The sequence below is a fragment of the Pinus tabuliformis genome, chromosome 6 (assembly GCF_031772625.1).
Source record: "Pinus tabuliformis cultivar Carrire ecotype Pingquan chromosome 6, CPIR1, whole genome shotgun sequence".
Lineage (NCBI taxonomy): Eukaryota > Viridiplantae > Streptophyta > Pinopsida > Pinales > Pinaceae > Pinus > Pinus tabuliformis.
Genome location: NC_142292.1, coordinates 176,148,977 through 176,176,313, shown reverse-complemented (window position 1 = coordinate 176,176,313; position 27,337 = coordinate 176,148,977). Strand labels below are relative to the sequence as shown.

Genomic DNA, 27,337 nt, shown 5'->3' with positions numbered 1-27,337 from the left:
AATACAAATACTTCGGAAAAATGAAATGAATAGAAATAAAAGCATGTGAACTCCTAATCTTACATTCTAAGAAAATAATAAGTAGCAACCCCATCCTTGAGTCAAGTCATAGTTTTTCCGTAAATCTTTTTTATCTTTTTCCACCGTTAAAACCAATGGACCCTCATTATTTCTAATTAATTCAAAAAAAAACGTAATGCACCATATTTCAAAATAATCACACATATTCATGTCAATAGAATTAAATTTTACATTTGATAAAAGAGATTATCGTTAAACCCTCCCAACTACTTGATATACACTCTATTGAGTCATTAAGAAAATCATTTAGTTTTAACCCTCCCAACTACTTGATATACACTCTATTGAGTCATTAAGAAAATCATTTAGTTGGATGGGATGCGAAGGTCCGTTGGAGTAACCACTCGCACTAACTATATCAACCGAAGTAAACCAATTAGTACAACAACAAAGGGATCCGGTGGAAAAAGCTATAGAATCCAACGTGGGGGTCACTTTAAATCTTCTCGACATATTCGACTCAAACCGCCGCAGCTTTTACATATACTCTCGAGCGGAGGATTTAGAGATTCATCTCTGCATCAGCTGACCATTATCTGGTTTCTATTTTGGGTCATTCCTCAAAGATTTCAGCCGTGGTAGCAGTTTGCTGGTAATTTGCACTGTATCATGAAGCTTTTCCCAGCTTCACTGCAATTCTGTGATTTTGCTTTTATGTATGTTTTAAATCACTTCTCATGCTTTCGACCCTTGAAGCTTTTTTTGAGTTCATTACGTTTATAGTTATTTTGCTTACTTTATTAGTGATTTTGGTCCCGTTGTTCTGTGTACAGCTATAAAAAATAAATGTGAATAAATAGATGAGCAGATGGATCCAGAGGCTTCATCTCGCAAAGGTGAAGGCATCGACTGGATTTCTGGTATTTATTTTAAGCTGGTTAGCATAAATCACTGAAACCCTGAATTGTCTTTAGTTGTAGTGCTGCTCAGAGCAACAGGAGATGCCCCAATTCTCAAGCAATCCAAATTCAAGGTACTTTATAAAATTATTTGAATTTAAGTTAGGGATTATATTCAAATGAATTTCTATCAAATTCTCTGAATTCAAGTTAGGGTTTGGATTCAATTGAATACTGTCGGGAAATAAAGAGTGGGTGGAGGGTTGGAAAAAAGGCCAAATCCCTACACCTCTCATTACCATGATTACAGAGGGCAAAGAACCATAAATTCTGATAATTAGTGACATAATCCCCGTCACTGGTACCATCTGAATATACAAAGTAAAACATTCCCCATTTAGACAAATCTTTACGTTAATTTAAACATAACCTTCCAACTGATGCTAGGGATTCCTCCAGTGCACCTTACAATAATATGACTTCTTGGCTTCGCTATGTTAACCTGTCACCTCTTCAAGTATCCCACGCCATCCTAGACACGTGACCAAATGACAAGCACCTATGTGTTGCGTATGTGCATGCCATTCCTCATTAGGGGATTGGAGGATAATTTTAACTCTTATTAATCAAGAGCTCTCCTTGTTGCATCCGTGTACAACAATTAGCTAAATGACCTGCCTCATGATTACTTTGCCTAGGGACATGGAAAACCTCATAATTTTCAAATCGATGCAATAAGCCCCGAATTAATCGATGCAATAAGCCCCAAATTATTTAAAGGAAGATCTTAAATCTAATGTCCTCAGGACAAAAACCATATTGAAGATGATAACTAAGTAATGGAAATCTCCAACAACAAGAATTTTGTGAACATTGAGAAAAGGGACCTTGATACGAATAGTAGGCCTCTACCTAGTTATCTGATGCTACTCCAAATACCCATGAGAATGAAACTGGGGCAATAATCACCCTCTTGTCCCCCACCCACTCTTGCCACCCTTATAATCTAAGTCACATGACACGAGGACACGAGACATGGAGGACACATAAATACGAGTATTCGACACGACACAACGACAGACACGTTATATATATATATATATATATATATATATTAAAAAATACAGAAATATAGTGTCTGATCCATATTTTTTAGAAATTAGAACATCTACATATATGAATCATGATGATATCTTTTTAGTATTTAGTTTTAGTATTTAGTAATGTACTAGTTACTAGTTAGTTTATTAATTTACCACATCAATGATGTTCACAATTCAATGTTCATTGTTCATGTTATTAACAATTGTTCAAGCACATAAAAAACTACTAACTAGAAATTTAGAAATGTCATGATTGATAAAATAAAACTAAAAATTTAGAAGAATTTGTGAACTGTGCTCTCAATGTGAAGTTGCTTGAATCTGAAAAATTCCTCAGACTACAATGTAAATTCGATTTTGGCGGTGAACAATAACAAAAACAAACCCAGAAATAAACCATGTCACGAGTTTTAAATGTCACTTTTCATGGGACACCATGTCACAGTTTTAAATGTCACTTTTCTTGGGACACGTGTCCTAAGAGCCAAAAATGTTAGGGCACGTTTTCCCCATGTCCAAAACACGTGTCTTGATTGGAGGACACAGAAAAAAACGTTTTTGACACGTTTTAGGGCACGTTTCGCGTTTGACACGATGAGGGACATGTCCTGTGACCTAGCTTATAAGTGATATGTGGTGGTGTCATTTATGCTTCTCATTTAAATGTTCTTGCTCCCCCACCCACTCTTTCCACCCTTATAAGTGATAAGTGATCGACACGTTTTAGGGCACGTTTCATGTTTGACACGTGAAATACGGGACACGAGACCTTGAGGGACCTGTCTTGTGACCTAGCTTATAAGTGATAAGTGATGGTGTCATTTATGCTTCTCATTTAAATGTTCTTGCTCGTTTATTCATAATTCTTTTTTCAAAATTTCAACATAATCATTAATGTACTACTGATAGTACTTCTAACTTCAGCATAATGCAGTATTCATCCACAGTTAGCACAAATAAGCTACATGTACTACTGTTTTCATACATTCTGCAACTAATTTGACAATTTTTTGCATGTGTTTTTATAATAGATATATATAATAAAAAAAGGTCCCTTGACTCTCTACTCCCTAGGTTTTTTTGGAAAATGGCCCACTCCACGCTATGGCAACCTTGATTTATCCCATGCTGCCTTCATGGCAAACATGTGTTTTTTTGGCCCTATGTGACATCCATTTTGTTCTGTCGATAGGACTAGTATACTGCCTTTTTTCGGCAGAAAATGGGTGTACTTAGTCTTTTTCTTGAATCTTCTTAAGAGCCCTACCATTCAGAACAAACAAGAGCAAATATAATGAAGAAGAGTGCAATGAAAGAGAGTGCAATGAAAGAGACCAATCGATTATAGATCTCACATCTCTAATACAAGAGTGTAAGTGCAATGATTGTCAATTTGATTATGGAAAGATACCCTCTTCCCTTTATTTACATGAAAGGCAAGAGTGTAAGTACAATGATTGTCAATTTGATTATGGAAAGATACCCTCTTCCCTTTATTTACATGAAAGGTGAGGGAGGCCACCAATCATGATGTGAGTAAGTCCACCTCAAGCAGCCTAGCTAAACAAGAGATAGGCTCACATCTCAAGCACTTCAAACTCTCAGTCAATCTCCAAGGTATGCACACTCAATGTTGCATGAAGCGGGGATGCAAAATCGTTATTTCCCAAAAATCTAGGAAGCGAAGCGTCTATATATATATTTGCATTTATACTAAAAAAAATCCAAAATACCAAATTTGTTGTAGAAGACATGAAAACATGCATATTTTTACATAAATCAAGATAGATATGGCATCCATGATTCCATTGTACATCAATGATTAATTATTCGAGCATCAACCATCTAGATTCTAGCAATCACAAACATACATAAATTTTTTAAGCATATCATAAAACATAAAACATTTAGAAGATAAAATCATTAAACATTCAAGTAACTTATCTAGCAAGTGAGCAACTGTTAACATGAGTCACGTCCAAAATTCAAATAATAATGTTTACAAAATAGGCCACTTGGCCACCACCAAGACTCAAGTACACAGTGAACTAGGAAGAGTAAGACATGAAAGTTCAAATTCACAACAAGACTACAAGTTTAATCTATGACAAAGGTAGTAAACTATGAATATATCTACTAATCTCTCCTCCTTCCACCATGAATAGTATGTGAGCCTCCACGTGGTGGCAATGAAGAAGATGGTGAAGATGGTGGCTCTAGAAGTTGTGGCAGTGGAACTGATGAAGATGAAGCTCCTGTTGTTGGTGTTGAGAACCAAGGGACCGGATGGGGGTGGCATCTCAACTCGATCATCATCATTCTGGATAAGCGCATCCTCCAATTGCTCTAATTGCAACACTCCATCCTCCAAATTGGGCTCCTTTGGATTTTTGTCCCAAATCTTAAGGTCTTTATTAGTCTTTGCATCATCACAGTAATGGGCCAACAATTGCAAGTTGTAGTGAACATAAACCAAGCTCTCTGCTTGGTCTAAATTTAACCTATTAACCTATTTCTTTTAACACTGTGGATGAAAGAATAAGAGCTCCAACACCTCTCTGCAGAAGAAGTGTTTACCACCTGTGATAGCACCCGCAATGCCAAAGTCTAAATTTAACCTATTTCTTTTAACACTGTGGATGAAAGAATACGAGCTCCAACACCTCTCTGCAAAAGAAGTGTTTACCACCTGTGATAGCACCCGCAATGCCAAAGTCCGTAGAAGTGGAGTAGCAGCTCCATGCATGTTCCACCACTCAAGAGAAGATAAATTCTCTCGATCTCTAATTGCATGCATTCTCCCAAATGGACTAGTGCTAAGCATATAGTTTCTCAAATGTTTACGAGCATGGCAAACTCCTTGTTAGGGACTAATTTATCCAATGCATGCTTTCATATAACCAGATATATCCTCTGGATCTAGGTGCTCTGGATCTAAGTGTGGAGTGGAGTAGCACCTCCATGCATGTTCCACCACTCGAGAGAAGATAAATTCTCTCGATCTCTAATTGCATGCATGCTCCCAAATGGACCAGTGCTAAGCGTATAGTTTCTCAAATGTTTACGTAGCATGGCAAACTCCTCGTTAGGGACTAATTTATCCAATGCTTTCATATAACCAGATATATCCTCTGGATCTAGGTGCTCTGGATCTAGGTGTGGTTTTCTCTTGCTCCCCCCCAAGTGCTGGTGTTGAAAGCCATGATGAATGATAGTATTTAGGTGTCAGAACATATGCTAAGGCATGCAATGGAATGCTTAGCATCTCCATTGTTTTTCCACCTCTGCACAAATATGATTGTACAAGGTGATATCTCTAGGCTCAACAATGTCTTTAATCTGCCCCAACATGCTATCCATTTGCTCATACACCTCCCCAATTATTGGCCGATCTGAATCTGCAAACTTGATCATGTAATAAATTGGTTTGGTGAATTGCAAAACATATATAATCTGACCAAAAGTAACTGTCAAGATTAGTGTCCTTGGCTACATTAGCACCATCTCTATCAATGTTAATGTTGTCCCATGATTCAGAGGTTACCATATTAGTTAAAGCTTGTCTCACCTTTACTAGCCGCTTAAAGGCGAGGTAATAACTTGCAAACCTTGTTTTTGCAAGCTTAAGCAACTGCAACTTGAAGTAAGTGCCATAAAAGTAGTTTACCCTTGTATGCCCTGTGATAAATTTAATGAGTTGCTTCCCTCTCTTGTAAAGCTCATTAATCTATCCACATTCTTTATGCTTCACAATATCATGCATCAAAAGGTTCAATGTGTGCACCAAGCACCCGAACCAAAAGATGTGTGGATGAGTACGCTCAATAATTTTTCCTGCTGCCTTACAATTTGTTGCATTATCAATGATCACTTGAACCACATTATTAGGACCAACATCTTTGATTGATTGCAATAGGAGATCTGCAATGTTTTGGGAAGTTGCACTGATGGAGGAGGAGTCATGACATGCAATAAACACTGCACCACTAGTAGAAACACCAAGAACATTTATCAAATGTTGGTTTCTAACATTTGTCCACCAATTTGATACAATGGATACCCCACAATCCACCCACTCATTTTCTAGAACGTGTCAAAGCTCTTTGAACCTTTGCTTTTTCTCCTAATAACATTGTTCTAGCTTTCTCATAGTTGGGGCTCTTGTATCCTTTTGGGGCTTCATTGATGCCCTTAACCATATCATGCCAATAGGGAGAGTGAAGCACATTGAATGGTACATAGCAAGCACAAATAAACTAGACTATCTTTCCTTCCACATCATCCCTACCAACAACATTTAGGAAATCAACTAATTGTTCTTCTACTTCTGGAGGTTGTAGAAGTACCATGAGGAGATGAGCTACCAAATCTAGAGGTTGCACTTGATGCATAATGAATTTTTTGTTTCTTGTTTTTTTGTTGTGCAACCTCCTCTTTTGGATGTATTTTCTTCTTTGTTCAGCTGAAATCTTATGGCAAATTGCTATCCCCACAACACCCTTTTTGTCATCACTTTCCAACACCCCACAAAGATGTCTCCTCACACGGCTATATAAACAACTATATGGTTTTCCTCCATGACAAACATGAGGGAACAAAAACTTGTAGCTTCCGCCACCTTTTCGCCCTTCAAGTTTGGTCACATAATTCCAGAAGGGTGTCAATGCAACATTTCCCTCTTGCATTTCAGTGTCATCTTCATCCCCTTTCTCTTCAAACCCTTCCTCCTCATCATTCATTGGGTCACTCCTATAGGGACCACTATCCTTTTGTTCTTCTTCCCTTTTATTCCTACCCTCCCTTACCATCATGAAAACCAAAAGTGGAATGATACATAGAAGCCAAAAGAACACCATTTTGGAATATGAATATAGATGGACAACCTGCAATGAAATGAGCTAGAAGAAAGAATGGGAAAGAGTAGGACAGGGAGGTGAAAAAAAAAACAACGACAAAAAAATGACAGAGTTTGGAGTTTGTACTTAGCTCTTTAGCTCTTGTAGATGGAAGCCCTTCTTTACTCTTCCAAGCTCCTCCTCCTTCACTGCTCCTAGCTCCTTGTCCTTCACTCCTCCAATCTCTCCTCAAGCCTCTCTTCTCCAAGCTCTCTTCTCATCTCTTTTCCAAGCCCTCCAAAGATACAAGAGTGAGGAAATGGCTTTTATCCCCATCTATTATTTCCCTAACTCACCTTAAACCCAACCCAACTCAAGTTAAAGAAAAAAAATGAATTATGGGCCGGTCACTGCGGAACCGCCCATCGGGCCTTAGAACCGCTCGGGATCTGCCCGGATCTGTGCTCGATCCGCTGGTGGAACCACGGTTCGCAAATCTGGAATTGCGGATAGAGCTCGTGCGGTTCCATATTTCCAGGACCTGTCTTATTTCGCCTAATTGACGGTTTCAAATTTCTGAACCGTGGTACCGCTGGCGGATCCCCCATGATTCTAGGTTTGGAACCTTGGGGGGGAGAGGGTTTCGTGCAACATTGTGCACGCTCATTAGGCAAGGGTCCCAAGGTGTGCATTACTCAAGAAAGGTGCTCCTTCTCCAAAGGACTTCAATGCTCCAATGCTTCCTTCTTAGCTATGCGTACCTCCAAGGTCACTACACCATGCACCCTACATCACATGAGGCATCCTCAAGCATAGTGTAAGCTTTTGGAGTAACCCAAAAGTTAATATGTCCTTCCTGATGCCTACACTGAAAAGTACTTGTGTTATGTGAATGCGACCAATGTTTTAATAATAGAACTTAGACCACAACTTGGACTATGGCACAACTCTTAACTTGAAGTGCAAGCTAGAACAAGAAGGAACTTTGCCAAGATTAAAAACTCCTTCACTTTGACACTTAACTGGAACTGCTCATAAATCTCCACAATAAAATGCATAGGCTGAGGCTCTCATCCAGGCGAGCATTTTCATAACAATGAGAACACACTACTCTTCAAGACAAGGTAACACTCTTCCATTTCTCACTAGTAATATCGAACTTGTTGAAGATAGTAGTGAGAAAGGGTTCTTTGATTTGTACCTTCATCAAAGGGACAACAACGAGTTCTTATTGTGCATGCTTGAGTTCCTAAAATTTAAGAGTGTCCCTAAAAATTAGGATGAGTTAGGTTGCAGTGAACTGATGTGTTAAAATAAGAGGCCGAGTTATTTGTCTTCTAGTGTGAGTTGTATTGGGAACAAGACGAAGAGTTTGAGTTAACCTCCTAAAATTTAGGAAGGACGAGTTAACAATAGCAGTGAGCCTTTGTTAACTTGTGAACCACCAGTTTGACTTACCACCAGTTGGGTTCACTAGACAATTTCTGTGACTGTGCTTTTATTTCTGTAACTCTGTTCCTATTCCACTGCATCTAGTAGAGAAATTCTGTGTTTATGTGAGAGAGTTTATAACTTTATTTCAGATTGCTCATATTACCAGATCAGAATTTCGTGGATTTTCTACAGAACTTCTCCAAGTAAGGAATGGGGATTGATTTATGTGCTGTGATATTTTCCAGATCTCAACACGTAGTCACAAGCATGCCAAGGTAAGTACATTTCATTTGTTTCAACCGTTATCAGCACCAGGACCTGAGAAGAATTTAATAGATGGCTTGAGGGCCTATGATCACCAGCTATGGAGCATCCTCATGCACATGGAAATGATACAATTCAAGACAATCAATTTCTGGAAATCTGCTACAGGAGTTTAGGCTCTCTGTCATAAATCTGCTACATTAGTTTAGGCTCTTTATGTCATAAATCTGTTACAGGAGTTTAGCCCTTGTAATATTGTATGTCATAAATCTCTATTGATACTTGACTGGAACCACTCATAAATCTCCACAATAAAATCCATAGGCTGAGGCTCTCATCCATCAAGTGCCTTCTAAACAAAGAGAACACATTACTCTTCAAGACAAGGCAGCCTCTTCCCATTTCTCACTATTATTCTCGAACTTCTCCAAGTAAGCACTGAGGACTTATTTATCTTCTGTGATATTTTCCAGATCTCAACACTTAGTCTCAAGCATCCCATGGTATGTAAATTTCATTTGTTTCAATTGTTTCCAGTGCCTGGACCTGAGAAGAATTTCAATATATGGGTTGAGGGCCAATAATTACCAGCTATGGAGCACCCTCGTGCACATGGAAATGATACAATTCAAGACAATCAATTGCTGGAAATATGCTACGGTAGTTTAGGCTCTGTATGTCATAAATCTGCTACAGAAATCAATCTCCAAATGCTGTAACAGGTGAGATCTGTACAGCCCCAAGACTATGTCTGACCCTCATCACTTAGAAATAGAAAGGCCTAATTTTCCACAATGAATCTAGGGTCATCTTCTAGATAAAACTGTACTTATACGTTTTTGACATATATAGCAGCAGATTACATTCCCTAAGTTGCACTAGATGAGATGTGCAACTGAAAATGATTCTGATTTTTTAGAAACCATGGTATCCTTGCTCACTCTATGGAATATGACAATAGCTGGTAATATTATAGGAATGGGTGCTTCCAGCAATTTCATTGTATAAATTTGCACCCTTTATTCCATGATTTGTACTTATGTTATCGGAACCTGCTTGGAACTGGCCAAGCTGGCCAGTTGGACTGGTTCTAGATGGTTTCCAGGTGGAACTGGCTAGTTCAATGACTCAACCAGCTGGTCATGTACAGCAGCATACAAAAGCACTTGGGTCCATAAAACAAATTAAAAAAATAAAAAAAAAAGAAAAAGAATAAACCCCAAAAGTTAGTATGTCCTTCCTCATGCCTACACTGAAAATTACTTGTGTTATGTGAATGCGACCAACGTTTTAATAATAGAACTTAGACCACAACTTGGACTATGGCACAACTCTTAACTTGAAGTGCAAGCTAGAACAAGAAGGAACTTTGCCAAGATTAAAAACCCCTTCACATTGACACTTAACTGGAACTGCTCATAAATCTCCACAATAAAATGCATAGGCTGAGGCTCTCATCCAGGCGAGCGTTTTCATAACAATGAGAACACACTACTCTTCAAGACAAGGTAACACTCTTCCATTTCTCACTATTAATATCGAACTTGTTGAAAATAGTAGTGAGAAAGGGTTCCTTGATTTGTGCCTTCATCAAAGGGACAACAACGAGTTCTTATTGTGCATGCTTGAGTTCCTAAAATTTAAGAGTGCCCCTAAAAATTAGGACGAGTTAGGTTGCAGTGAACTGATGTGTTAAAATAAGAGGCCGAGGTATTTGTCTTCTAGTGTGAGTTGTATTGGGAACAAGACGAAGAGTTTGAGTTAACCTCCTAAAATTTAGGAAGGATGAGTTAACAATAGCAGTGAGCCTTTGTTAACTCGTGAACCACCAGTTCGACTTACCTAATATAGAACTCACTAATTTTAACTGTTCAAATCGCCTTTAAAAGGAGGAACAAAGGCACAAGTTTAATCATTGTTTTGGTGAGCACGAGTTGGTGAGACCAAGCAATAGGAAGCACGAGTTTGTGCATGGAGCTTGTGAGAGGAAGAGTGTGCAAGAGAAGCTTGTGCAGGTTGGTAGAGGGCAACAGAGATCAACAGTCTTGCAAAGGTTTCAAGCTTAGATCAAGCAGGAAAGACAAGTGTGTCTTTCAGATTGAAACAATTGTATTTTGTAAGAGATCAATTGCTCAATTTTTGCTATCAATAAAATTCTCATGAAAGCAGAGGGTTTTCCCAGTTGGGTTCCCTAGACAATTCTGTGTTTTTGAATTTTGTGACTGTGCTTTTATTTCTGTAACTCTGTTCCTATTCCACTGCATCTAGTAGAGAAATTCTGTGTTTATGTGAGAGAGTTTATTTCAGATTGCTCATATTACCAGATCAGAATTTCGTGGATTTTCTACAGAACTTCTCCAAGTAAGGACTGGGGATTGATTTATGTGCTGTGATATTTTCCAGATCTCAACACGTAGTCACAAGCATGCCAAGGTAAGTACATTTCATTTGTTTCAACTGTTATCAGCACCAGGACCTGAGAAGAATTTAATAGATTGCTTGAGGGCCTATGATCACCAGCTATGGAGCATCCTCATGCACATGGAAATGATACAATACAAGACAATCAATTTCTGGAAATCTGCTACAGGAGTTTAGGCTCTCTGTCATAAATCTGCTACAGGAGTTTAGGCTCTTTATGTCATAAATCTGTTACAGGAGTTTAGCCCTTGTAATATTGTATGTCATAAATCTCTATTGATACTTGACTGGAACCACTCATAAATCTCCACAATAAAATCCATAGGCTGAGGCTCTCATCCAAGCAAGTTCCTTCTAAACAAAGAGAACACATTACTCTTCAAGACAAGGCAGCCTCTTCCCATTTCTCACTATTAGTCTCTAACTTCTCCAAGTAAGCACTGAGGACTTATTTATCTGCTGTGATATTTTCCAGATCTCAACAATTAGTCTCAAGCATCCCATGGTATGTAAATTTCATTTGTTTCAACTGTTTCCAGTGCTTGGACCTGAGAGGAATTTCAATATATGGGTTGAGGGCCAATAATCACCAGCTATGGAGCACCCTCGTGCACATGGAAATGATACAATTCAAGACAATCAATTGCTGGAAATATGCTACGGTAGTTTAGGCTCTGTATGTCATAAATCTGCTACAGAAATCAATCTCCAAATGCTGTAACAGGTGAGATCTGTACAGCCCCAAGACTATGTCTGACCCTCATCACATAGAAATAGAAAGGCCTAATTTTCCACAATGAATCTAGGGTCATCTTCTAGATAAAACTGCACTTATACGTTTTTGACATATATAGCAGCAGATTACATTCCCTAAGTTGCACTAGATGAGATGCGCAACTGAAAATGATTCTGATTTTTTAGAAACCATAGTATCCTTGCCCACTCTATGGAATATGACAATAGCTGGTAATATCATAGGAATGGATGCTTCCAGCAATTTCATTGTATAAATTTGCACCCTTTATTCCATGCTTCGTACTTATGTTATCGGAACCTGCTTGGAACTGGCCAAGCTGGCCAGTTGGACTGGTTCTAGATGGTTTCCAGGTGGAACTGGCTAGTTCAATGACTCAACCAGCTGGTCATGTACAGCAGCATACAAAAGCACTTGGGTCCACAAAACAAATTAAAAAAAAAGAAAAAGAAGAAAAGAATAAACCCTAAACCTAATAACTCTGCCATTGTGGCTATATATGTGTAAGTTTTAAACTTTTTCAAGCACAAAACAAATCATGACCCAATTTTTATTTCGTGGGGCTTCATCCCTGAACCCCTAATCAGGGGCCCACTTGGCTCCCCATGTCCCCCAGCTTCGGGTGGTGATCAAACCCCCTGGATTTTGCACTGCGATGATTAAGTCTATGTACAAAGAATAGAATACATATCGCACAATATGCATCTTTACTTCCCATATATCAGAAAACTTTGTAGATTTGTGTTTAATGGTTTGGATTCACTTGGATGCACATGAATACATTTTTTTTAAATCAAGATTTGAATATTTATTGTCTTTTTTGGTTGACCAGTTTTGGTTTCTGGCTTTTTACTGGTTCTGGTTTCTGGGATGATCTGTTGAGTCACTGGTCTGGTTTTGATAACATTGATCTGCACTATTAACAGCAGATTTAGCATCTATGATAATACTTTTTGTTAATACAAGTCTCTTTGCAAAAGTTGCATTGGAATATAAAATCACAGAAACCAATTAATTCTGGTTCCAAAATAATTTTCGAATTTCCTTCAGGTTTCTCCAAGAGAACCTTTTGCCCTCTTGTATATGCCTGTCACTGGCACATTGTCCGTTGTAAGTCTCTTGTAGCTTGCTGCCCCATGCTGTCACAACAACAGTATGAAATGACTAAAATTTCATTGATGGTCTCTTCTCCTGCTGTTTGAACCTTGTCATTTTCAAGGTCACTATAACATCCCCTGTTCTACCCCGGCTCTTTGTAAAAATAATTGTGACTGCAATACAAGCGTGGGGGGAAACCACGGTTGGCTGAACCTCTGATTAAATATCTGCTAATTATTATTTAACTTAATTAAAACAATTGAAGGTTGGACAGTCTTATGGATCCTTGGTCTAAGGGAAGCTTGCTTGCTTGCCTGTTTCGAAAAGTCATGACCCATACAGAGCAGAATTAAATGCCTGAAGTTGCTTGCAAACTTGGGAAGCCATGGCCTGATAGATTTTGTTGTTATGAGATTGGAGCTGAACTGGAGTTGGCAGCGCCCGGCTGACAGTTCATTTATGAGAGTTCATTGATAGTCTTTATGAGATTAGACTAGGGTGATGGAAGGGCAGGCGGTGCCCATTCCCCTTTTTCCTCTTGCAGATCGAAGAGACAACTATTCAGGAGAAAACGCACCGAATAGCAAAAATACTGTCGGGAACAGATGAAGAAGAGGAAGTCGATGCTCTCTCAGCTGTACCAAGGGACACAGGAGGAATTCTACTTATATGCACGATAGAAGTGAATTCGGGGTTCGTGGGTGATTTGAATGGAAGTTAGTTGCTCAACATTTCATTGTTTGAGCCTCTAGGGGAACTGGATCTTCCCTCTCCTGCTAAATGCTGGTGTTTTGTGACCTTGAGCCTGTACCCCATGACTTTGGGTATTAATTCCTTTGATTTTTTCTGAGACCGCAGAAATCCCTATTTGAGATTGTATGGCTTGTGTGCATTCCCATGATTGAATTCAACCACTGAGTGCTTGCCATGGCTAATGAACCACCAAGTGCTTGCTAATTGGTTGTTAAACCACGTACACAATTAATTCAATCCTTTAGCTCTGAGCAACATACTTCTTTGGAATTTGGGTGAAGCCTTGTGTTATGACACTCGAAGAGTGAGTCACTGGGGTGCGTACTGTTAGAAAGTGGTTGATGAACCACTTGAACAATGGGCTTCAACTCCCGAGTGTTCGGCTAAACCATTGGTGTGAAAATTTCCCCTTTGCAATCATTACCCCAGTTTCTGGATCTTGTTGGGGGGTGGTCAATTGGAAGAGAGATTGCAGTGTAGTTGGCCTATGCTTGGGTGGAGACTCAAGAGTAGAAGTCCCTCCTTTAGTTGTGGTCAGTTGGAAGAGAGATTGCAGTGTAGTTGGCCTATGCTTGGGTGGAGACTCGAGAGTAGAAGTCCCTCCTTTAGTTGCCAACCATTCTAATATACTGAAATAAGTATAATGAACGATGCATATTTGGATTATGGATGATGACTATGATTTTCATGTCATTGGCTTTATGTATGGTTCTGTATGCCTCAGGAAAGCATGCTTGAAATTATTGTATATTCATGGTTGATAGCTGCTTTATATGTCTATGGTTACATGGAATGTTTTGCCTTGTTAAATCTGTTTCCAACCTCAGAATTTGTAGGCTATGCCTATTTTATATGTGTTATGATTTCAATGAATGTTTGGTTAATGCTAAGGAGACTTAGTTCATGAATGAAGTGTTCAATTTGTGATTTGTGCACACTTATGCCATTACTATGATTGAGAATTGTAATCAGCTTAATACCTTGAGGTTCAATGTTGAATGCATAGTTTGTAACTCTTTTGTGTAATCATGCACACCAATAAGTTTCCTTGAGGAGATTGAAGGCAACTAACCCCCAAAGGCAGTGGAGCTAGATAATCGGGCATACTTCATTTTAGACAGTGTTGAAATTGGGGAGTTGCACTGTTGAACCGTATCTTTCTTCTACTTTGGATTTGGTGCAAATTTGGTCTTGTTGGTGCCCCTCATCTCATTTTGGACATGGCTCAGTATCTCTGAAGGTTTTTCTTAGACCTTGGCCTCTATCTTCATGAAAATTGGCTTTCTGGGCAAATGCCCCCTGGACTTAAGGAATCCTAGTAAAATCCATTTTATTTCTCTGCTTTCCCCACCTTAGTGCTTTTGTAGGAAATTCGGTGACCTAGGGAGTTGAGAGCTCAGTGGAGGTGAACATCATGTAGAGGCTCGGATATCATCTAGGGCCAAATACCTCCTCCAAGTGCGAATCACATCCAGGCAGTCAAGGCAGAGTTTCCTTGCAAGTGGGCCTGATTTAATCTAGATGGATTTTGTGATCAGGTATATTTTGCATTTGGCGATTCATGATCCGAGAATGGCAAGGGGTGACTACCTTTTGATTGGACTGAACCTCATCTAGGTAGATTCCCTTTTAAGCAATAGATCTGGGTGTTTGACATTCGATGATGGCAAGGGCCATCGCCTATTTGCGCAAGCTGGATCCCATCTGGGATGGATTTACCCTTGCTCAATGTGGCCCACATCCAAGATTCAGGCATCTGGGGTGGGGCAGTGGTATTAACTTCTATGTCTGGCGGATGTGGTCAAGGCCGGATTACTCCACCAAGGAATGGTTGCATCCGGGGATCCAGATGTGGATGAAGGCAAATCCCTTAGTATAAGGCCGGATTTGTGGTGAGACGGATATCCTCCGGTGGGTCCTACCCGTATACATTGCGCAAGCGATGAATTTGGAGGTTTGGCGTGTGTCAACAATTGGCATTGCTTTGTAACCCCTACTGCTCTCAAACCAGATTTAACGTAAAAATGTCACAAAACACGAAGGGGCATGCTTGGTGCGGCCCATGCACCAGATTTGATGTGGCAAGTGCTCGGGAACTTGGCAATGGCCACGTGAATGCCATGTAGGGAGTCCTAGTAATGATGTGGACCTGTAAAATGCCGAAGTGGCAGTGCCATGTGACAGCATTAAGATGATATGGACCCCACGTTACATTGATGTGGCAGTGCCACGTGGACCAGGTAGGTGCCACGTGGCAGCTTCATGCTTATGTGGCTCTTTACGATTTGTCAAACTTCAAATGGGCATAACTTTCAATCCGGTAGTCGGATCGAGATAACACTTTTGTCTCTTCGGAAAGCTCTCGATGAGCTGAACATGGTGGTGGCATTTGCTTTGGGTTTTGACGAAGTTGAAAAAAGAGGATTTTTGTAACCCCGTCTTCATAACAGACCTTGGAGGTCGGGCTAAAGTCAGCAGGTAACACCTCCCACAGCCCGAGATAGTACAATGGGTACAGTCACGGAGAAGTGCCCTCTCGTTGCTGTCTTGGGCTTGAACAATATACCTTCTGCCTCCACTAACAAACTGCTGCTAAACAAGACTGAAACAAACTATCTGTACACCAAATTACCCTTCACTCTGCTGGTAAATTTCTCACACAGGATGCACTACTATGGAGTTGGGACACATGTTAACAGGTTAAGGCAGCTGTAAAACAGCTTTCTTAAAATGTTTGAAAAGTCTCCTTGTGCACAACCATTCCTCACTGATCTTCTCTTTCAATCTCAAAATTACAGTAAGCTTCAAATGAACTCTTAACGCTGCCCTCTCTACATCCGTAAACGTCCTGTTCGCCTTTCTTGTTTAGTGTAGGCAATGATTCTATGTCCACCACATTAACACACAAACTCAGTGTGCTGTCATCATACAACTTATGGTAAAAAGATCTCAATAGGTAATTTGAGGATTCTTGCATTGACTGAAAATCTGTAATATCTGCTGAACCCTCACTGAATGCCAATTTTGTTTTGAATGGCCTTTAGATAGCATCTCGAAAACACTAGGACAGATCTTGGTGTTAACAGGAATGTGTAATGTGTTCCCTCTCAATTCTATCAAAGAAAAGATCTTAACGCTGCTCTCTCTACATCTGTAAAACGTCCTGTTCACCTTTCTTGGATAGTGTAGGCAATGTTTCTATGTCCACCATATTAGCACACAAACTCAGCATGCTGTCATCATTTAACTTATGGGAAAAAGATCTCAATTGGTAATTTGAGGATTCTTGCACTAACAGAAAATCTGTTATATTTGGTGAACCCTCACTGAATGCCAATTCTGTTTTGAATGGCCTTTAGATAGCATCTCAAAAACACTAGGACAGATCTTGGTGTTAACAGGAATGAATAATGTGTTCCCTCTTGATTCTATCAAATAAAATATCTTAGAATATTACTTTGCTTTACTTTACTATAGTCATTAGTCACAAAATAACATTCTTAAAATAGCCCAAATTGAGACACAGGCAAAAATGACTGCCTGTTGTAAGGTCATCTCAAGGTTCATGATGATGCATTTATGAAAACAATTTCCTTTTGATACCAAAGGAGACTAATAAAATTATAAATGCAATCATGTTTAATTATTCTATCTAAATAAATAAAGAACCTCAATAAGAGGCATGCCATTGTATCCCTCTTGATTCTATCAAATAAAAGATCTTAGAATATTACTTTGCTTTACTTTACTATAGTCATTAGTCATAAAAAACATTCTTAAAATAGCCCAAATTGAGACACAGGCAAAAATGACTGCCTGTTGTAAGGCCATCTCAAGGTTCATGATGATGCATTTATGAAAACAATTTCCTTTTGATACCAAAGGAGACTAATAAAATTGTAAATGCAATCATGTTTAATTATTCTATCTAAATAAATAAAGAACCTCAATAAGAGGCATGCCATTGTATCTTTTAGCAAAGATGCTATTATCAAATTCTGCCCATGCTAGTTACATAAAATGTTTGCAGGCCCCAAAAATTATGGGTCATGACTTATGACACACATTTAACTTAATATGTGAAAGTTATAGCTGTTCAAATTTGGGGGTTGCAAACCTTGACAACGTCAGGGTTTCTATAGAAATAGAGTAAGGTATGCAATAAATGAGGAGAGAAATCACGTGATGGTGTGGGAAAATGAGGCCCATTTGAACCTTATTTATACTGCTCAGGTATCCTATGTTGAGGTTGAAGGTAATTTACTGTAGGCCTCTTCATGCAGGATTTATTAATAATAATAATAATAATATCCATTTTTAAGGTCACAGCCAAGCCCGACACCAAATTGGTGTATGAGACCCCCTTGTTTGTGGGACAAGGGACCCACCTCCACGCAGCGATTTGACTGCTAAGTCTACGAAGGCATACATACTCTACCCCCCTTTGGTTTTGAACCTGTGACCTCTTACGAGGAAACACATGCTCTTAACCATTAGGCCCACTCAAGCTGTATTCATGGGCATGTGTCATGTTCCCTGCTACACTAGGACCCACATCACACTTTTATACTCTAGTTGTCCTATGTCTTCTTCATCATAATCCTTTTTTCTCTGATTTTAAGTTATTATATAATACATTATTGATGCATGCATCTAATTCTATCTTTAGGGCAGTTGTCTCATTCAAGGTTAGCATTTATCGCCAAGCCAAGCCCTGAGTAATGATCAATGTAGGAGTTTTGAACAAAATATGCAGGTCAACCAAGTGACAGATTATTCTCAGTACCAACTGTTTTGGACCATGGTTGTATGAGTATCCTATCATGACAGTGCGCAACAGCTGTTCTAGAATCTAAAGCCTGGTTCCTCTGCGAACATTATAGAACCTATATTGTTTATCATAAAAAATAATTTCAAATCTTAGAAATTTGAATGCATATGTGAATGGGGTTTGTTATAGTCTTATAGATCATGCTCTGATTAAGACAATGCATCTGATATTTCATTGCTGCAAAATCATTGGAGCCTGTTCTTTTTATGCATCTATTTTGTTGGAAACAATCATCTTCATTCTGTCCTGATCTGACCAATCTTTTCTGGAAATTTGTAGATAGGAGCAACAGAAAAATTTGCCAAGGTAATTGATTTTCTGCGAAGACAACTGCACAGGGAGACTCTGGTAAGTACTTGCATGCTCTGAAATGGAAGGCATTGAATTACTTATAACATCTGCATAGTGTAGGCTTTCCATTGCATACATTGAATTACAGGTAGAAATATAACTTAGTCTTTTCAAGCAAGATGATGGTGAGATAGCATGTTTTCTTTGTCTTGTCTTTCTTCCCTTCCCAATGAGATTATGGGTTATTTACTCCTTGGTACCTTTTATTTCTTGTGTTTATTTTGTTATGCAAGTATAAAGAACTTATATGTATTCTTTCAGTCACTGATTCTTGATTTGATTTCTGTGATCAGTTTGTATATATCAACAGTGCATTCTCTCCCAATCCTGATGAGGCTGTGATTGACTTATATGATGTAAGAGTTCTCCTCCATCTCTCATACCTGTACTCAAACAATTGTTGCAGTATCTTACATTAATTATCCTTTCCAAACACTAGTCCTATATTAGAAATTTAGATCTCTATTTTCCCACTATGACTGCATGAACTTTGTTACCTTATATTATGCTATTTGTCACCCTGTCATACACGTTATCAAGACTTTGAAGCCTTTTTCCCATAAATGCTTCTGCTTGATAGAAGTTTTGGATCATCCTTTACAGGGTCAGCATATGAATGTAAATGGATGCCTTTTAAAGTTTTAGGTCTTTATGGTGGGGCTTTACAGGCACATCTGTTATAACCATTTCCATAACACAATGGCAGGCCACAACATTAGTGCAGAATCATGTTGGGCTTGTATTTTGAAGTGTTCAGATCCTGGTCTGTCGGTAGTAATATCTCATGATGCTGTAGATATGAATTCCTCGACGCTTAGGCTTTGGAGTTCCCTGGCAGGTTTATATACATATATTTGATTTTGAACATTAAGACATGTTGGTTCTTTTTCAGATTAAATTTCTCTGCAGCACTTGATTCTTTCTACATGCCAGACTGAGTAAAAGAATTAAATTTCATTTTTCTGTGGGACTGCATGCTGTGCAATGTCTCCACAAGCTTGGGGGTAGCACCAGTGCTGTGAATGTTAGTGTCAAGTATTTTCTTGAAGTCTAGCCACAAGTTGATTTCATTAACTTCCAGTGTTTTGCTCTTGAATCACTCCCTGTCTAAGCTGCTGACCAACATAGGTCACAATGGTGGATTTCAAAACATAGATGCTGGTGATTTTTGAGAAATCAAGTAAATGGTCACTACAGCACACTGTGATGGATTGCAAGGTCATCAAATTATCCTTTGAGCATGATGACAAACAAAACACGCAAGGAACAGTTTTTTATTTCTCAAGACCTAGCAATATGTGCCTGGCCAAGCAAATGAATGACTAGTGTAACCTGTAGTTCAGGATTATCATGATGCCCTTTTAACACAGTGAGGATAACCATCACAGGAGATGGCAATAAATTATAGATGAGCCATGCAATCAGTTGTTAAAACTTAATAGTTATCTGTAATGCATGACGTTTGTAAACTTTGTAACGATGCTAGCTAAACAAAATGCATCCATGTGCATGGATGATGACATCTGTGCCACAATTACAGCACATTTATGTCATGTCAATCACCTTCCTCAATATTTTAGGGTTTGTTTTGACTTATGTCTATTGTCTCAAGAAAAGAACTCAACATGATTTTGGAGATGCTGGAACCTTTTTACGACTGTAGAATAGAACACAACAGACATTCTGCTTTTCATTAATAGTATATTTAAAGTCTAGGTACAAGTTGATTTCATAAACTTCCAAAAGCATTCACTGTTAAGCTGCTAGCCAACATAGCTCACAACTGTGAATTTCAACACTCTGCCATTCTTCTAATTGACAATACTTCGGCAATTAAGTTGGCAAAGAATCCAAAATTCCATGATCGAACCAAGCATATCAATACAAAGTATCATTTGATTCGACATCATGTAGAGGTTAAGACCATTCACTTATGACATTGTTCCACAAATGAGCAAATCGTAGACATCTCCACCAAAGCTTGGAAGAGAAAAAATTAAAAGATTCAGAATGATTCTTGGACTCACAAACACCCCTTCAGATTAGCGCGGGGGGGGGGGGGGGGGGAATGTTGGACACCTAATCCTCCGGGATTGGGCAGAATATGTAAATTATGTAAATGATAAAATAGGGTAAACTGAAGAAACCTTGGAACAGGGCAAAGTGCTAGAATGATGCGGGTGCTTATGGATGTTGGTGATGCTCTACAATTATTAGGAGTCCCGTGGCTCTCAACACATCACCTGTGGGCGTCAATATGTGCCTCCCGTGGACTTGAGCCTCAATTAAGCTGCTCAACCCATGATGAAACCACCTGTCAATTACACAATATTTAGTGCTACATCTTCATCATTAGATATATTTAATCATTAGTGCATCTAAGTGAAGCAAGCTTGTTAGTTATGGGAAAATTGACATTTCTTACAAGGTTTTCATTCCAAAGTTGGGGCTTTGATCTCATAATGGTGTTACCTCCCTATTTAGGACTGGCTAATATGAAACCCTATTAGGTGTTTCCAGCACCTAAAGGGAAAATCCAATGTTCCACCAAGTTTCGGGGACAAGGAGGCGAGGGAGCGAGGATACGCAGGAGCGGCCTATGCAAAAGCTCCCCACCAATTTTTAGGAAACGTGGGGGGACGTCAGGGTCTTAAAAACTTATAAATATAAAATATAAATCGAGGAATCATATAACTGAAACAAATTTAAAACGAAAAGCATGATCATTGATATCATTATCATATAAATTATAATCATACATCATACATGTAATTTTGTAACTGTACAGTGTAACTACTAGTCTACTAACTTACTAACAATGCACAATGAAAATAAATTATAAAATTATAAATGTTTAAAGTTTTAAACTTTAAACTTTAAACCATATTGATGTTCCACTTCCAACTATGAACATTGAATATTGAATAATATAAAAGTCAAGTCTGATACATCAGCGACAACCTTCCGTTCAACGAAGGAGCAAACAGAAGGCTGCTTGGCGATGGTGGCAGTGTTCAGTTCAACGAAGAAGCAAACAGACAATGAAATGTGAAATGAACATAATATAAACCCTTCCTGGTCGGTCTTCAAATATTAAAAATTACGATTTTTTTTGTTCCATAAAAAAATTGCCAATTTTTTCTAGGGAAACGACCCCTCAAGACCCCTTAAGACCCCTTTCGCCTAGGAAACGACCCCAATTGGAGGAAACGACCCCAAAAATGGAGGAAACAACCCCTTTCAAGTTTCCTCGAGTACCCTATTTTTTGAGAGCGTGGGGAAACGTCTCCCTCTCGTCCCCAAGTCCTCGGAGCGCAAGGGAGCTAGGTAATTCAACCCCCAGGTGGGGGGACGCGACCCCGTGGAACAGTAGGAAAAACATGTCTTTGGTCCACCCTTCAAGGGATGGGTGTCATGAATAATGATGGAACAAAGGGGAAAAGACTTCATGGCCAAGTGCCATGGTCATGGGATCAGGCTCCACATCCTGGGTGTATATGTGAGGAGGGACCAATCATGGATGCATGAGTAACCTTGGCGGTTGCTTTTCCACCCCTCTTATTGCCTTTTACCTTTTCTTGGTTTTCATTTGTATTACTACTTGAAGCTCCATGCTTCGTACGATGTATAGCAGTCATTACCCCCTTAGTGGTGTGGCAGTTCATCGGCCACCAGGGGTTGGGACATGCAAGGGTTCCTTTTCCATGATGTGGCAGTGCAACATTGGCCTAGGAATTGGGTGATGGCCATAATGTGGAGGTAGAGCTCATGCTTGGCTTTAGCCCACGTGCTAATTTGTAAGTCATGACCATCTTTTGCATTTTAATTGTTTTCTTTCTTTTGTTTTTCTTATGGCCATCATATGCTTTTTCTTTTTCTTTTAGCTGCATCAACCTCCCGGGGTAAATTTCTAGGCCCAACCCAGGTATGAGGATGTAAGATGGAAAGTGGTAAATATAGAATAGGGGAGATGGGACTACACTATTTCAATTGGAGTTTTCCAAGTAGCGCCCTTCCTAGAAACATGGGCCAATTAGGGGAGGTCCCATTGGACTAGGGTTGAAAATTAACCCCCCATTTAAGGTGAGGGAACAAGACTACTGTCAAAGCCCTTCCTTCTTCCAAGATGCCTCATAATCCATGCCAAATGCCCAAATACAAGCATAAGCACCTGATTACAAAATGAGTAAAGTACCTTTTGGGTCGGATTGCCCACCTTCTGACTTGTGCTCTTGGCAAATGGGCGAGGAGACATATGTTTGATGTAGGTGGCGGAGATATGAATGGCGCATCACATTGGCTACTCGGTGGCTGTCAGGGTCTGTCGACTGGAAGAGATGAATAGGAGAAAAGTTTCTCCTTAGGGGTAACCCACTTTTGGTGGATTACAGTTCCATCATTGGTTTTTCCAAGGCTATGTTATATGACCAAGATATACCTATTTTTTTGGGTAGAGGCATGTAACACTGCAAATTATGTGTAGAACAGGGGTCCTCATAGGATATTGGGGGACAAGACTAATGAGGAAGTATTCACATGAGTGAAGCTAGAGATAGGACATTTGAGGCTCTTTGGTTTTCTAGTGTATATCCACGTGCCTGTGGAGAAGAGGACAAAGTTGGAGCCTTTAGGAGAGAAGGGGATATTTATTGTATTTAGCGAGACCACAATGGCTTACAAGATCTTCATACTAGCACAGAGGAAGACAATTGTGGGCAAAGATGTTAAGTTTGAGGAGAATTTGTCATCTAGGTAGTCTCATCAATTGCCACCAACAGTGATAGAGGACCATGAGTCGGAGGCTTCGAAGGGAGAACAACATGCAAAGATTTCCACTTCAGGGAGTCAACCTTCAGGTGAGGAGAAGTCAATAGCTCCTTCTAGTCTTATCAAAAGGCTAGGTGGTTGGAGCAAACATTGAAAGATGCTAAGGAGCATGTGGAGGCTCCTAGGGGCACATTTAGGGAGAGCAAGCCTCTAAAGAAGTTTCCAAACTACATGGCACTAATTACTAACATCATGGAGGAGGCAATGGACCAAGAGGTTTGGAGGAAAACCATGTTGAAGGATGATGCATGGGACATTGTGTGAAGACTGAGGGCAAAGCCAATTCCAAGTGGTTCTTCTAGAAGTACTTTACTCTCTAAGAGGGGGTGTTGATGATAGTAGCATTGGACAGGTACTTCGGGAAACCATGTTGAAGGATGATGCATGGGACATTGTGCCAAAACTGGAGGCAAAGCCAATTCCAAGTGGTTCATCTAGAAGTACTTTCCTCTCTAAGAGGGAGTGTTGATGATAGTAGCATTTAGTTCCACATGAGTTTTAAGTGTCTAGACGTGTGGAAGTCATCCAAAGGATCTATAACCTTAGTTATTAAAGTAATTTTCTTTTATAAGAAAAAGTGAGTTAATCTAATTAAATGCAAAGGTTATTTGCATTAATGATTTTGATGAATTTCAACAGTTGATCTTAAGTGAAGTTGAGATCTATTCTCAACCATCACTTTGGAAATTAGGGTTGTGGATTTGGTCAATCACTCAAAGTTATAAAAGAAAGGCTAGGATAAGGGAGAAGACACATCAAGTGAGCGCAAGGCACAGTGAGATAGTGAGATCTCAGTGATTCCAGAGGAAGAAAACAAGGAGCAGCAAGGGAGAAGGATCCAGCAGCCAGCAATATCGAAGAACAGGTTTTGAAGGTTTTTATCAGCTGGAAAAATTTGAGGTTTTGTTATTTGTAACAGTGAGATAGTGAGATCTCAGTGATTCCAGAGGAAGAAAGCAAGGAGCAGCAAGGGAGAAGGATCCAGCAGCCAGCAATATCGAAGAACAGGTTTTGAAGGTTTTTATCAGCTGGAAAAATTTGAGGTTTTGTTATTTGTAATTTTCCTTAACGAGTATTAAATCTCTCAGGAAAGGAAGCCCTTGTATGCTGTAAAACTAATGTTAATGGACAGCAGGTTTTGAAGTGCATAATTTTCTATGAGCATGTGTATGAGATTGGCATTATTTTGCGTCTGCTGTTTATCTTTTATTTCCCTGTTAAAATTCCAGCAGTGCTTTTATTTAGTAAATCTGCAGTCAATAAATTTACAGCAAGTGATTTGCTACATAATAAATTGCCAGTGGCCGGGGTTGTAGAATTAACAGTATTACTGTAATAGGCATTGGTGATGGATTATAGTTGAGTCATGTAATTGGTTATCTGTAATGCATGATGTTTGTAACATTGAATCAATTCTAGCTAAACAAATTGCTTTCATGTCATGAATGGCGATGTCTCCCCCAGCATTACTACACATTTAAGTCATGTCAATTATCTCCCCTTATGTTTTAGGGTTTGTTTTGACTTATGTCTACTATCTCAAGGGAAGAACTCAACATTATTTTTCAGGGCTGAACCCTTTTTACAATTGTAGAAAAACACAGCAAAAAGTCTGCTTTGTATCATTAATAGTTTTTGAAGTCTAGGCACAAATTGATTTCATAAACTTCATAAAACAAGTTAATGGCCACTACAGCGCTCTGATGGATTGCAAGTTGATCAGATTATCTTTTCGAGCATGATGATAACACAAAGAACAGTTTTCAAGACCTAGCAATATGTTTGCCAGGCGATGAAGCAAATTAATGACTAGTGTAACACAATGTGGTTTAAGATCGTCATAATGCCCCTTAGGAGCACTGAGGATAACTTTCATAGGAAATGGCAATGGATTATAGCAACAGTATGTTTGCCAGGCCATAAAGCAAATTAATGACTAGTGTAATACAATGTGGTTTAAGATCGTCATAATGCCCCTTAGGAGCACTGAGGATAACTTTCATAGGAAATGGCAATGGATTATAGCTACAGTCATGCAATCAGTTGTCTGTAATGCACGGCAGTTGTAATTTTGTATCAATGCTAGCTAAACAAAATGCATGGATGACGATGTTTGCACCAGCTTCACAACATATTTATGTCACCTCAATCATCTCCCTGATGTTTTACTGTTTGTTTTGACTTGTCTCTTGCCTCAAGGGAAGAATTCAACATGATTACTGAGGGCTGAGCCTCAACTGTAGAATAAAACACAGCAAACAGCCTGCATTATATCATTAAAAGTATTTAAACAATGCAATCCTGATACAGTATCACAAATCATATCATACTTACAAGCATCTTGAGTATAATTTCTTTACAAAATTGTCATAGGCACTTGGACAGAGATCAAAATTCCATCGCAAGAGACATAAGAGGAATTATACAAAGTAGGGAAACGTGTGCATTTTCTAATGGTCCACAAAGTCAAACACATAATTCCTGAATGTGAGTGCTACATCAATCTGCTTCAAAGGTATAAATCTAAGAAATTGCTGAGAAAATAGTGTTTGATACTTTGTGATAGTTGTTTTAGATTGATACAAAATAAGAGAGCACTGTGGGTTGCAGCAAAGTGTTCAGGTATATGTAATATCAGATCACCAAGAACTTGAAGCGGAAACCTAATTGCGTATTTGAAATTTTCTGGCTCATAATTTGTATAATGTTTTGAGCCAAAGCATAGAGTGCTTGGTATCAAATATTGTTAAGAATAAAAGCCTTGGCGTATATCAAAATCTGTCTCCTCATACGAAAGGAGAAACTAACTTGTGGACCTGGTTAGCCATCAGCCTTCTTGAAAATATCTGGGGATGCTTAAATGTGATCGAGTGGATGGGAACAAAAATTGGCAAGGCCACTATAAATTATATGGGAAGCTAAATACAAGAACAAACAAAATCTACAAGGGGTTCTGTTAGACCATGCATAATATAAATTACACTTCCGTTGCTTAGATAAAAACAAGAAGAACATTATGCATGATTGTGGCACGTGAAGTCAGAAATTATGTCTCATTGCCTTATCCACCATCTGATCCTTTTGTTTGACTGTTTTATGGAACAGAATTTCGGCATTGATGGAAAGCTGGTGGTGAACTATGCTTGCTCAATGGCTTGGGGTTGATTGTCTTATTAATAATAGCAAATCTTCACGAACATCTATGTAACATATGGTTATTTGACAATGCTAATTTCAACATTGTTGATCGTCATTGATTTATATGATAAATGTATTTTGTAGTTATGTGAAATGAAATGTCAGCATGATCTCTATATATTAATCCATATTTTTTCAGTCATGAAATCTGCCAATCTCATGCGTTGTACAGTTTGACTCCTCACAACTTTATTGATGTGATAACAGACAAGATATTACATGGGCAATGTTTCATGCTTTGAGGTATTTCAGACTCAACACACATTTCAATGTGAATTTTATTATCAAAATCTTACACCGAGTGAGAGTAAATAATGTTGACATACGTGGATAGAAATTGAGTGGTAATCAGCCAAATAGAGGGGAGGGAGGGAGTGTAAATGAGAGCTAAGGAACTCTAAAGTAATTTTCATTGGATTTTGAGAACTTGACACAAGTACATTTATATGAAAGTTTTAACTATATATTATTTTGAAAAGACAATCCTATTTTTTTTAATGATGATTCCGGTCTTGGGATAGAAATTGAGGAAAAGGGGCTTTTTAGAT

The 27,337-nt window shown here is 38.9% G+C and overlaps 1 protein-coding gene across 2 annotated transcripts; it reads left to right on the top strand.

Moving 5' to 3' along the window:
• The first annotated feature begins 398 nt into the window (after positions 1-398).
• Positions 399-27,016, top strand: LOC149258046 (ubiquitin-like protein ATG12). 2 transcript variants are annotated; one of them, XM_089414629.1, is made up of 6 exons: positions 399-737; positions 855-917; positions 996-1,054; positions 18,693-18,761; positions 19,058-19,120; positions 26,697-27,016. In XM_089414629.1, the coding sequence occupies exons 2-6, from the start codon at positions 890-892 to the stop codon at positions 26,754-26,756; spliced, it is 279 nt and encodes a 92-aa protein (XP_089270755.1). In that variant the 5' UTR covers positions 399-737; positions 855-889; the 3' UTR covers positions 26,757-27,016. The 2 variants fall into 2 exon arrangements, with proteins under 2 accessions (XP_089270755.1, XP_089270753.1); XM_089414627.1 differs by having other exon boundaries at positions 405-673.
• The last annotated feature ends 321 nt before the right edge of the window (positions 27,017-27,337 follow it).

Excerpts from the sequence above, each read along its gene's own strand:
- LOC149258046 (XM_089414629.1), top strand. The coding sequence starts at position 890 with ATGGATCCAGAGGCTTCATCTCGCAAAG. Across the intron at positions 918-995 it reads AGAGGCTTCATCTCGCAAAG|TTGTAGTGCTGCTCAGAGCA; the intron begins GTGAAGGCATCG and ends AATTGTCTTTAG. Across the intron at positions 1,055-18,692 it reads TCAAGCAATCCAAATTCAAG|ATAGGAGCAACAGAAAAATT; the intron begins GTACTTTATAAA and ends GGAAATTTGTAG.